Below are 13,535 nucleotides of genomic sequence, written 5' to 3'. Positions count from 1 at the left end.
GCAACCATGAGAGGGGATGAAGGTGATCTGAGGTGTGCTGAGGTGAAGATCCATCTAACACTGCTCATCCAGTCTCCTCCTGAGGAAGGTGTGCACCTCTGTATGCTGCTGATAAGAAAGTCCTTCCACGGTTCCTGTCCTGGCATAAGTCCTCGCACCACTATCTTGCAAAGTAAGGCTCTGCACTGTAAATCTGGATCAATAATATTGAGACCCCCATCCTGTGTAGGGAGGATGAGGGTCTCCCAAGCCACTCTGGCTAAGGCATCTGCTGTGCCATCAAGCCCACTCCAGAGAAAGTTCCTGATCGGTCTTCTGAGCTGAATGATGCAGTCCCTAGAACGGCACCAACATGAACAAATAAACCAGGCCGTGGCCAAGAGGACCTGGTTGACCACCACAACTCTAGAGGCAAGATCCAGCTTGGCTGAGCTCCAAAAGAGAAGCTTCCTTCTGATGCTCTCCAACACGGGAGCAAACTGCTGCGTGGTAGAAATACCCAAGCCGACCTGGCAGCCCAAATACCTGATAGGCACACCCCTCTGAACCCAAGTGAACCCTATGTCAAGCCCCCAAACTGGAGTGTCCTCATCACTGATCCAAAAGCCATTGGATTTATGCCAATTTATCTGCGCCCCTGCCGCCAAGCAAAATAAATCCAATGCTGTCCTGAAAGAAGTCAATGTCTGTGGAGAGGCATCCAAATAAATCGCTGTGTCATCAGCCAACTCACTGTCAAGCAGCTCCTCTTCTCTTCTGATAGGAAGTCTCAGCCCAAAGATGTCAGCTTGAGATCTAACATAGATGCTCATAGCTTCGGCCACGAATAAAAAAAGGAAAGGAGCAAGGGGGCATCCCTGACGGACTGATCTCGAAATCTGAAATCTCTCACCCCTTAACCCACCAATAAGTACCTGGCTATGGGCTGATCTGTACAAAGAGGAAACACCTCTGATCCAAAAATCAGTGAATCCAAAGCGTAGAAGGGTGCCCTCCAAAAAACTCCAATCTACTCTGTCATAAGCTTTTTCAAAATCCAACAGTAGAATGGCAAGATGCTGGCCACTCTGCATGGCCCACTCTGAAGCTTCCCAGAAAGAAAAAATGTTATAAAAAATACGGACACATGTCTTTTGGTGCTTCGAAGGAGAAAATCCCGGTGCAACCTGGTGCCATGGAACCGGAAGAAGAAGAGGAGCATGACAGTGATACTCTCTCATCCTCAGTGTCTGAGTCCATGGAAGAATCAGACGGGGGGGAGGAATTCTCAGAGGAGGAAGTTTACATGATGGGGGTGTCTCCGACCCTGCCACCTTCAGAAAAGATAATAGCTAGTCCTCAACAGCTCGAATCAATGCTTTCTCCAGACCTCACTCCAGGTGAGAAAGATGAGTTTCTTGAAATGTTCAAAGATTTCCCTGACCTCTTTGCAACTAGCTACCACCACCTTCGCCATCCATAGAGCACAAGATAGAGCTGAAGCCTGATGCAAAGCTTGTGGCTCAGAAGTATCGGAGATTAGGGCCCCTGCAGACTGATGCTTTGCGCTCAGAGTTGCAGAAGCTTGTAGAGGCTGGGTTTATTGTTCCGGTTCACAATACTGAATGGGTTTCACTAGTGGTAGTCATCCCAAAGAAAAACAACAAGTGGCGGGTCTGCATCGACTATAAGAAGCTCAATGCTGCCACCAAGAGGGATCATCATCCTCTACCCTTTCAAGACCTCATTCTTGAGAAGGTAAGTGGTCATGAGATGTATACTTTCTGTGATGGTTACTCTGGGTTTTATCAAATCAGAATTGCCAAGGAAGATGTGCTTAAAACCACATTTGCCACGCCCTGGGGGACATTTGCATTCAAAGTAATGCCATTTGGCCTCACCAATGCTCCTGCTACCTTTCAAAGATTTATGCAGATGGTGTTTGCTCCTTATTTGGGGGATTTCTTGGAGGTGTTTTTAGATGATTTCTGTATATTCTCGTCACGTAAGGAGCACATAATGAAGGTTAGATTGGCCTTCCAAAGGGTCAATGATGCAAATGGCAGTCTCAACCCTGAGAAATGCACCATTGGAGCCACTCAAGGGAGGTTATTGGGACATGTTGTCTCATCCGAGGGCATCAAGCCTGACCCCGAGAAGGTAGAAGCCATCCTCAAGCTCTCCCCACCTACAACCAAACGTCATGTACGCTCATTTGTCAACCTAGCAGGATACTATCGCCGCTTCATTGATTAGTATGCTGCTTTGACACGGCCCATGACTATGCTATTAAAAGATGGGGTTGATTTTTCTTGGGATGAGGATTGTGATCATGGGTTTGCACAAATCAAGAATGCTCTGGCTTCAGAACCCATTCTACGCAATCCAGACTGGTCAAAGACCTTCTATATCAATCCTGGGTTTGGTGAGCACACTCTGGCAGGTATTCTTCTCCAGCAAGGGGAGGATCGGTTCATGTATCCCGTTCGATTTGCTTCTCGACAATTGCTCGACACTGAGCGACGCTATTCAGAGGCCGACAAGCATGCCTTGTCTTTGGTGTTTTGCATTGAGAAATTTAAGCATTATGTGGCTGGAAAGTCCTTCTTTATACTCACTGACACTGGTCTTGCAAAGCAGGTTCTTCAATCACCAAATCCCATGGGCCGGTTGGCCAAATGGTTGGCAGTTCTACAAGAATATGATTTCTCTTTCAAAATTGTAAAAGGGGGTTGTTCCAACTTGAAGAATTCTTTGATTGATTTAGAGGAGTGCCTTGATGTAACCCTTGTAGCAGCCATAGAAGTGGGGGATCCTTGGTATGGTGGTATCTACAAGTTTTTGACTGCTTTCTCCTTTCCTTTAGAAAGTACAAGCTATGAGAGAAAGAAGATCCGCAGACATAGTAGGCGCTACACCCTCCTTGATGGGGTGTTGTACCGTCAAGGCATGGATGGGGTACTCAGACGGGCCATTGATGCAGATGAAGTGCCTAAGGTATTGAAGCATTATCATGATGGATTTTGTGGAGGCCACTATGCCAGTGGACTATACAGCTAAGAAGATTTTACATGCTGGATACTATTGGCCGACCTTGTTCAAGGATGTCACTTTGTATTGCAAAACCTGTGAACCATGTCAATTCTTTGGTAGGAAGGATTTGCGTCCTGGGCAACATCACCCAGTGATGTCCATCCATCCGTTTCAGAAGTGGGGAATAGATTTTGTCGGACCCTTGCCCATGACTGCCCGCAAAAAGAAGTATCTTTTGGTAGCCACTCAGTATGTCACTAAGTGGGCTGAAGCTATCGCCCTCTCTGCTGCAAATGGCAAGGCAGTTTCAAATTTCATCTTTGAACGTATCTGCACAAGGTTTGGGACACCCATGGAGATAGTCTCTGACCATGGGAGTCCATTCTTAAATGAAGCAGTGGAGTTACTCATGGATCGCATGGGTATTGATCATCACACTTCTAGCATCTATTATCCAGCATCCATGGGTCAAACAGAGCGGACCAATGGCCTCCTTTGTAAAACCATGGGAAAAATGGCCGCAAGGAACATGAGCCAATGGGATCAGAAGGTCACTGAAGCCGTGTGGGCTTACAACATCACTCATAAAACATCTACAGGTCACACTCCTTTTAAGTTGGTGTATGGTACTGAGGCAGTTTTACCACTAGAGAGAGAGATTCCGGCTTTGAGATTGGCACAGGAACAGAGGATGACAGAAGATGAACATGTAGAGGCCAGATTGGTACAACTTGAGAAGTTAGATGAAACCCGACGCCTTGCACTACACCAAACAGAGATCCAAAAGAATCGACAAAAGGCCCGGTTGGATGCTAAGATTCGCAAGGGATGGGAAAGACACTTTGCTGAGGGGGATGTTGTGCTATGCTTTGATAACAGATTGGACCGCCAAATGGATAAGAAGTTTCTGCCACTGTGGGCTGGTCCATACAAAGTCATCAAAGAACGTAGCAATGGGTCTGTACAAGTTCAGGAGCTGCATGAACCATATGGCAAGAAGGTGATCAACAAGCGTTACCTCAAGCCTTTCTTTGTGCGAGATGGACCCAGGCATGGAAATGCTGTGCATTCCCTGCCTGGGGGGGGGAACTGTTATGGATAAAATTTGTCTGAGGAAAAAGGCATTAATATGTATGTGTGTTTGTATATGTGGCAATAGTATAATAAAATATGGTGTGCATAGGGCCCAAGGTTGAGGTGGCAAGGCATGACCATGTGCCACCCTTCCATGTAAGAGGACCCATAAGGTGTGTTGTACATAATCCATGATAGTAATATTATAAAATGCAAGGTGGCATGGCTCCTCCATGTGCCACCCCTCCACCTAGGCTGCATTTAGTGAGATATGGCTCAAAGTCCATGGGAGAAGCAATATAAAATAGGTGGAGATAGATATTATATTGAGTTATTCCCTCCATATGGGATAGGCCCATGTGGGGGAGGTATAGAAGGACCAAGAGAGCTAGTTAAATAATGGGGAAAGTAGGATGAGGTGGCAAGATTCCTTGTGCCAACCCTCCACTTGTCCTCCTAGAGGTTTGAACATATTATAAAATTGGAAAGAGACCAAGGGAGTATCATAGACTTTAGATATGGGGCTTGATTTATGTGGAAAATTGAGGCAAAGGGTTGTTGCACACAATTGAGAGTGCGTAACCACCTAGCCCACATGGGAGACTTTTCCACACACACCATGCATGTGGGAGGATACATTAATGTGGAGAGACTCCCTCTTTTGGCTATAAAAGGAAGGGGCTATTCCTTGATGAGACACGCTCATTCTTGTAAAGCCACCTAGCTAGTATTTTGATATTTCCCTCTCATCCCTTCTTTCAAATAAAGTATGGTTCTCTTCTCTTGATGTCTACATCTCAACATTCCTCCTCCTATCATGTACATGCTTCTCTTCCCCCTCTCCCTTTCCCCTTGTGTCATAGTCTCCCTTTTCCTTCCCTCCACTTCTAATTCCTTTTTCACCCCTATGACATCCCTTCGCCCTCATGATCTCCTTTTCTCTATGGCCTTTGAGCGTCGCCATACTTAGCCTCTAGCCTCTGGTCTCGATTACTTTTCCGGCTAAAAGTGCCTACACCATCCTCTCTTTCTATAAAATGGAGGTCATTCCTTCATTCTAAAGAATGGACTTTACCTCACTTGTGCTCTCACTCTTTGTGCCATGATGCATCTCTTCTACCCCTCACTCCTCTTCATTTGGTATCAGAGCTGGTAGGCTCTAGAAAATCCACTTTGGTAGTGCCACCTCATCATCTTCCCCATCACCTCCATTTTGAAGCTCTCTCTCCCTTTCTCTTCAGAAATGGCTAAGCTCCGTTCTCTTCATTCTCTACGTCTTTTGCCAAACCCTCTTAACTGAAGATTCTTCCCCCTGGGGCACACCTCTAGCTCAAAGCATTGCTCTAGATTTAGTCTCTGCTGCCCGTACTGATCCAAACAGAGCGCGCTGACTGTTAGCAAAATTCTGCGCCTATAGAGCAAATGACAACCTGCCCTTCAAGCACAAGTTAGGCAATTTCTAGAGCATTCTGCTGGTGAAATCTGAGCCTATATGGTCCATTGGTTGGAGAGAAATCAGCAAAAAAGCAGTCGACCTTGGAGAGACTTTCACAGGCAATGTGGCGCACTATTTCGCCTCTCCTCTACTGTGCTTACTCTCTGGTATAAGGCTTTGATTCCAGCTTACAAATCCCCAAATCTGAAGATATGTGGAGTGAGAATTCAAGCCTCCAAGTTACTGTGTTTCCTTGCAAGCATTTTGAAAATTTGATGCTAGAGTAAATGCTATGTTAATGCTTGAGGATTAAAGTAATGCCAAAGATCAGTTCAGAGAATGTATTTTCAGTTTGAAATTCAGTTAGGACTGATCTTTTTTCAAAATGCCAAGCTCTGAGGGATCTTCAAATGATAAACACTTGAAGAAGACTACAAGAAGAACAAAATTCAAAGTGAAGAAGGCCCCAGCCAAGAAACTTTGGGAGAAGCCAACAAGGTATGAGTATGCTAAACAATTAGGATTCTCTGAATTTATCTCTAGCAATCTACGTTTGTATGGTGAGGGAGATTTCTTTGTTCCACAAGATTAGTCATTTTGTAAGAGAGTAGACACTGCCTGACAAAGGTAAGACCCTCTCATGGCTACTTATAAAATTGACAAGTTCAATGGCCAAGGATTCCATACTTGGCAGATGAAGATAAAGTTTATGCTTATGAAGGAGAATCTATGGGACTTAGTCAAAGAAGGAACTCAAACCTCTCAGGAAGGTGAATCAACTACAACAAAAGGTAAAGGAAAATCCACTAACTCTACTTCTACACCTGCAGATGCAAAGAGAATTGAGAAAGCCTATGCCATCATTGCATTAGGTTTGGGTGATGACTATGTACACCACATCTCAGATTTGGAATCCCCTTTTGAAGCATGGCATAAGTTATATATATTGTTTGGTGCTAGCTCTCATACTTCCAAATTAAATCTAAAAATTAAGTTCTTTGAACTTAGAATGGAGGGAGATAATGTTGCTGCCCATGTCAACACTATGAGAAGTATTATGACACAACTAGCTTCAATTAATTCCCCTGTCACTGAGGATGATGCTATGGCAGTGCTTTTAAAGAGCATGCCTCAGGATTTTGACTATGTGGTTACTACTTTGAAGAATCTACCTCAACCCTCATTAGAAGGCATCATTAGTGCCTTACAAGAAGAGGAAAGGAAAAACAATTCAAGAGTGGGAAAAATGCATATAGAGTCACTTGCAGTGAGGTTTTCAAAGAGCAAGTACAAGGCTTGTAAACATTGTGGGAAAAACAATCACCTTTAGAAGGATTGTTATAGAATCAACCCTTGCTCATATTGTGGAAAGAATAATCACTCTGAAAAGTTTTGCAATGAGAAAAAGAGGATTATGTCAAATATGGTTGAAGAGAGAACTCCATCAGCAAAAGAAGCATCCAACTTTGTAGTAGAAGACAAGGACTTTGCCTTTTGAGCAACTTGTCTTTGAATTTTTGTTTATCATCACTTGGTCAAATTTTGAGGTTCTCTACTGGAGTAGTACTCCAAAAAGAATGCTATGTGTTTTGTCTTTTGTAAATCACCTCTGGTCACCATATGATGTAGGCCATGTGATATGTGTGTTTTTTGTCTATCCCATTTTTGTGAACCTTGACCCTTGGGCACCTTTGCTAGCATGAGATCCTAAGACATAGATTTATCCTTGACCACCATGAGATGGCCATGTGTGACCACCATGAGATGGCATGAGAAACTATGAGACTAGATGTATCCTTGACATTGCAAGAGACAAACCCTTGAGGGGGGGTATGTTGGGATAAGTGTGATCAAGGGCTTGCTCTATGGTGCATGTGTGCATCTAGGGGAGTCACATGTGTGTGTGTGTACCCTTTGAACATGAGGGTACACACACATAGATAATATAATCATGGATTTACCAAAAGAAAAAAAAAAAGTGTGTACCCTTTGAACACATAGTAAGACATTTGGGCTATCCTATTGGCTGGAAAATCAGCAGAAAGCAACAAATGTCGTGGGTGTCAAACAAAATTAAGGACAAATTAGAATATTGGAAGATCTCCAATTGGCCTCTGCATGTACGGCTTCGAATTGTTCAGTCTATTGTTCTAGCTTATGTCCAATTCTACCTTCCTCTATTACATTGGTCATCTCGAGATCTCACTTCCTTTATGTCTCAAGCCATGGAGATTTTTTGGAAAACTAAGCTTCATAAAAAAGCTTTACGGCTGCTCAAAATGGACTTGCTTTGCTCACCAAGAATGCATGGTGGTTTGAATATAATAAACATCCAATTTCATGTGTTGGCAAGAAAGATCACTATGCTCAAGACATTTTTTCAACAAGAGCAGCCTTGGTCTATTATGTTGGCAATTTTGTGTGGACAGATGAGCACACATGCTTATGGACATTGGCTAGTTGATCCATCGGAAGTAGTACTTGGCAAATTTCAAGGTAAAATCCCTGGTTGTCCATTTTCTAATTCCTTGATTCAGGACTGGAAGCAAGTACTCTCTCACATCAAATGGTCTCCCCATCCTGCTTCTATAGCTTCCTCACTAAGAATGGAAAGTATTCATTGGAGTGCTGTGTTTTCCTCTCCCCTTGCTATTCAACAACCCATCAAAGCTTACAATCTTATGAAAATGGGTATCCGGTTCGTTGATGACGTGGTAGATATGCAGGGAAATATTCTCACTTTTCCAGTAGCATGTCGACAATATAATCTGGGGATGCATCATAGACCTATTTGGAAAGCTATTGCTGATCTCTTACTCCCTCTGGTTCCGATTCCGATTCCGACATTGAATGCCAGAGACAAGCTTCAAGATTGGCACCTTCAGTCTTCAAATACAAGCATATCTTCTAGGCCTTTGCATTTATTGACTTCTATACAGGCTTATCGATTGATATTACCTCCTCCCTGGATTGCCCATCATGCTAATTCTCTATGGCATTTGAACAAGTCATTAGCCTGGTGGAAAGGAAAATTGCAATTAATATGGAAGTTGAAAATGCCATTGAAGCAATGACTCTTTTTATGGAGATGTATTGTTGGTATTCTTCCAGTAGGGGTGAAATTGGCTCAAAGACGGATAGCTTCACCTCTTTGTCCAAGATGTCACCTTACATCTGAGACTATTCCGCATTTACTGTGGTTTTGTTCATATTCCAGAGATCTTCTAGACAGAATCTCCTATTTTTTCTCTCTCAGATTTCCAGCACACAGGTTCTACAGGTTTTTCTGGATGTATGGCAAACTATCAGCTTCTTTGTCACAGTATTCTCTTTTCTTCCACTGGATCAGATACTGGGCCTTATGGACCCTCTGGCTACAGCGCAATCAAGCATATCTGAATTCTCCCCTTCAGCATCCATATGAGTTCTTCCGAGCCTCATTGCGGCAGTCTTTATATGATGCCTTACATGAGGAAGATTTGGATGTTTCTTGTATTCAGCTTTTCTTTTACTGCTTCTGATGGCTAGGGCTTTGGCTCTCTTTTGAGCTCTGCCCAGATGTAAATGAATGTTTCATAATATAAGTATCTTGGTTTCACAAAAAAAAAAAGTGTGTGTGTGTACCCTGGGAGGTTTTCCTTTGTAAGCATCAAGAGAGGAGAGCGTGATGGAGACCTCCTCCGCCCTGCCAGTCCCGTCCTCCTGCGAGCTTCCGCCCGTACAGTCTGGTCGTTCCTCCGTACAGCTACCGTCAGCTGTACGGCCTCTTGCAACCTTGCCCGTACAGACTTCCGAATGGAATTCCCTGCTGCTCCCGTGCCATGCGGACCCCCCGATACAAGTTTTCAAGCCCGCTGTACGGCCTTCCGTACAGCCTGTACGGTCGTCCGTACAGCCTGTACGGCAAACTGTATTGCCTATACAGTCATTTTTGCAGCCTCTTTCCTCATTTGTTTTTTCCGCCTCGCGGCCCACTTCTGCCACTGTTCCTCCCACCCGTGTCTTTCTTCGGCAGAAACATGGTGGTTTGTCTGCCTCCCCCTTTATCAAATCCGCAAAGCTGGATGTTTCTGATGGCCCATCTTCTTCACTCCAGCTGGATCTTCTTCAACCAATTGTGCTCTGCTTCTGTCATAGAAGTTCCTTCATCGAGTTACGACTGTACAGCCTGTACGGCAAACTGTATTGCCTATACAGTCATTTTCGCAGCCTCTTTCCTCATTTGTTTTTTCCGCCTCGCCGCCCACTTCTGCCACTGTTCCTCCCACCCGTGTCTTTCTTCGGCGGAAACATGGTGGTTTGTCTGCCTCCCCCTTTATCAAATCCGCAAAGCTGGATGTTTCTGATGGCCCGTCTTCTTCACTCCAGCTGAATCTTCTTCACCAATTGTGCCCTGCTTCTGTCATAGAAGTTCCTTCATCGAGTTTTCCACTTGTTTGTTCTCTGGACTCTGCCCTTTTGGTCTCTGGTCTTCGACAGGCTCAGCAACTTGGAGTCTGCCTCTACTTCATGGGCAGGGTTTTATCTTCAGCTCAGCTCCGTCAATGGGCTGATGTTGCAGTGGGTCCGGATTGTATTTCTTCCTTTGTTTTTCTCTGCAAAGGATTTTACTATGCCCACTGCTCTTCGCCTGAGGTGGTAGAGCGCCTTGTCAGTGATGCTGGTGTTCCTGGAGCTGGTTTTTTTGCTTATGTTATGCCCTGGGACCTGCTTTTCGATCCTTCTGCAACCCTTCTGACTCACTGTCCGGTTTGGATTACTCTTAAAGCGCTGCCTGTGCCTCTCCTTCAACATCTTCCAACTCTTGCAGCTTTTTTGGGAAGGCCTCTTCATGTCCCGAGACAGGAGTTTTTGCAAGCATCTCGTGATGTTCGTCTATGCATTTTGTGGGATATGAGGCAGCCTGTGCCATCTACTCTGGATCTTGATTTGGGATTTGCTCATCCGATGCGCATCAGTCTCCATTTTGCATCTTTTTCCACTGCATGTTATCGGTGCAAACAAGTTGGTCATTCTGCTCGTGCTTGCCTTTTCACTTCCAGGCCCATACCTCCTGCTCCTTCTTCAGCTGTCAAGGTTACTCTCCCTTCTCCTCCGGTTTCTGCTATGGCTTCTTTGGCGAAGCCCTCTACTGCTCCGAAGCACTACTGGAGGAAGGTTGATAAATCACAGGCAGATCTTCCTTTAGCTGAAGACGCTCAAGGCTGCACCCTTGTTGAGCACCATCAGCTCCTTCTACTCAGGATATGGATGTGCCCCTTGCAGAGGGAGATTTACAGGATGACATGCATACTCTCTCTCAGGATATTGCCCTTGCTATTACTCAGATTGATCCTCCGAATGAAGATCCAATGCTGAATCCTGTTTCATCAAATGCAACTTTTCATCAGAAGATACAGATGTTGATTTAGCTTATCCGCCTTTGATGCATGTGCCAGAGTCTTCTTCTGTCAGGGATGCAAAAGTACCTTTTCTACTGGAATCTTTTCATCCCATGTTACAACAGGTTTTTGACCCTCTGATTCAAAAATTTCGGGTACCAGCCTATATCAAGAAGAATCACAAGGGCAAAAAACAGCTCGCTTTTATTGATGGTGTGGTTTCATCACTGCATCAGTTTTTACAGCAGAACAATTTGAAGCTGGAGGATGCTGTGTTTGACTCTCCTCCAGCTTGATATGTAACTTTTTACTTGGCTACCTCATGACTTTTGCTCTGAGGTTTTACTTGTAAAAACTTTTTCTTGTACTTATTGGTGGGTTTTTACCTCTTTTGAGGTTTCCCACACTGAAATATAAAGATTTCCAAAAAAGAAAAAAAAGTGTGTGTGTGTGTGTTGTAGAGGCACATCTAGTGCTATGATGTGTCAGTGTGTGACCTAAGTGATGATATAAGCCAAAGGCCCCCACATGGGAGGTTCCTTTAATTTAGGCCAGTCCCACTGATGTAGGGGCTGATTGCCACTGATATAGGGGAGGTGCCTACACCATCCTCTCTTTCTATAAAATGGAGGTCATTCCTTCATTCTAAAGAATGGACTTTACCTCACTCGTGCTCTCACTCTTTGTGCCATGATGCATCTCTTCTACCCCTCACTCCTCTTCAGTACTTGGTATATATAGTCCAAGTACTAACACACAAAATAGACTAAGTCCTAGTCTATCCTATGCCACCATATCATTGTATGTCTCTACAACAAGAATCTTCAACAATGGATTCTTTGAGCATGTCTATCATTGCACATTTGAAGCACATTACATGGCAGTAAGATGCCCATGCAAATTCTTTCTTTCTTTCTTTCCCCATGGAAAGGATTTCTTTCTTTCTTGTTGTTGTTGCAAGAGGACAAGAGGCCTCGCCATTGTACTCTTTGGGATTGCCTTGTTCTCTACTTCACTTGGCATCATGTTAGAAGACCTGTTTCACTTGCACATCCATTCATATCTCCTGGAGACTCATGTCAAGGTTTTCCAAGGAGGATTCCACTCTTTTCTATAGGACCAAGGCATAGTTACACTAAAAGAAATCAACACAGTTTAAGAGTTGGTAGCCAAGTTAGCAGCTGGCACATGAAGAAGGCTGGGTGTTGTGATGTTTACAACCCTGACCATGTGACAGACCACACCAACCCTTAGCTGCCATCTTGTGCTGCAAGGGATTCTGGGATAGTTGTGAAAGTGGTTCCCAAATGGCTCAAGATCGTTGTTAGGAGTTTTGTGGACCTAAACAGGACTTCGTTTTCCAAAAGTGTGCAAGAACTATTCTCCGTCTGCAAGGTTGTGCTAGCTAAGGTATTTCTTTTTTATCTACCCTTTCAGGTTCCTGAGGGGATACAGATTTCAATACTTCTTTTGTTTATTTGAGTTTTACTATGATGACATATTGAATATTTTATGAACTTTCTCAGGGTATGTACTACTTAACACTCATATTCTATTGCCTAACACTCATGTTCTATTGCCCTTCTATATATTACACCTCAAGGGAATAGCACACACCAATGGGAGGGATAGGTGAAGCAAGATCCAGTCCTCTAGAAAAAGGATATGGCAAGAAGAAGGTTAAAGATGGCCTCTTTGCAACCAACAAAGAAAATGAGGAGAAAGAATCGCGTGGGATAACTTGCAATCTTATGTATTGGATTCTATGCAAAATATTCATGGTTGTTGATTTTGTAAACTAATTGAACATAGCCAGTAGCAAATACCTGGTTGACAAGGTCAATAAGATGAAGACGCCTCATACTATCACAAAAAAGAAGATGACTGCCACGAGGATTGAGTTGCAGCCAAACAATCTCGTAGTCATGATTTACAGTTTTGACAATGTCACCACTGTATTCCCAGAAACTTGTTACAATAATTTACTATAGCCAGTAAATGTGATCACACAATATTGCATACTATAAAGGAACTGCCTTAATATATATTCAAATGATTCAAATGAAATGCAAGTTAGCTTATTTATGAAAGTAGGCATAGAAAACTTGCCTTACGAGATCCATGACTCGCATGGTCTGCAAATCAAGAAGATAAACTATTCTGTTTTTTCCCTCTTTTGAAGACTGAGGGGATGGATATTTGCTATTGATGCGAACACTAATCAGATCTTCGTGAAGGTGATCTGTTTGCACTGTGGCTAGTATGTCATTGCAACCATACTCAACAAGAGATAATTCTCCTTTGTCATATATCATGCAGACCGAGGGATTTTCAACCAGGAACTTCTCATCACCACTGCCATGCCAGAGTATCTAGACGGGGGGAAAAAGTTAAAAATTGCAATGCCTTAATTTTACTTCACACAACTTCCTTTATACTTGGCAACAATTCAATTGTGATTTCACAGTATTTGAAATATATAACGCATAATGGATAAAATTAGCTTCTAGACATAAACAAAATTGCTGATAGTAGAATTTTTAATTTATGTGTTTTTTGCCTCCGGATGCAAGCAAGGGTGAAGGAGGAAGAGGGCCAAAACAAAAACTCCAAGAAAACCTGAACTTCCATTC

General features: G+C 43.6%; 1 protein-coding gene across 1 annotated transcript in view; it reads right to left on the bottom strand.

Moving 5' to 3' along the window:
• The window catches only part of LOC147899315 (intraflagellar transport protein 172-like), a 440,631-nt gene that overhangs the window by 332,203 nt on the left and 94,893 nt on the right, over positions 1–13,535 (bottom strand). The window contains exons 12-13 of the mRNA XM_087377692.1: positions 13,012–13,274; positions 12,729–12,855 (exon numbers count right to left, since the gene is read on the bottom strand). Of these exons, the coding sequence (XP_087233818.1) occupies positions 12,729–12,855; positions 13,012–13,274 (390 nt within the window). The remainder of the gene's footprint in view (positions 1–12,728; positions 12,856–13,011; positions 13,275–13,535) is intronic.

Source organism: Dipteris shenzhenensis, chromosome 8 (assembly GCF_047967505.1).
Source record: "Dipteris shenzhenensis isolate YYH24624 ecotype China chromosome 8, Dip_SZ_1.0, whole genome shotgun sequence".
NCBI lineage: Eukaryota > Viridiplantae > Streptophyta > Polypodiopsida > Gleicheniales > Dipteridaceae > Dipteris > Dipteris shenzhenensis.
This window is presented reverse-complemented; position numbering and strand designations above follow the sequence as displayed.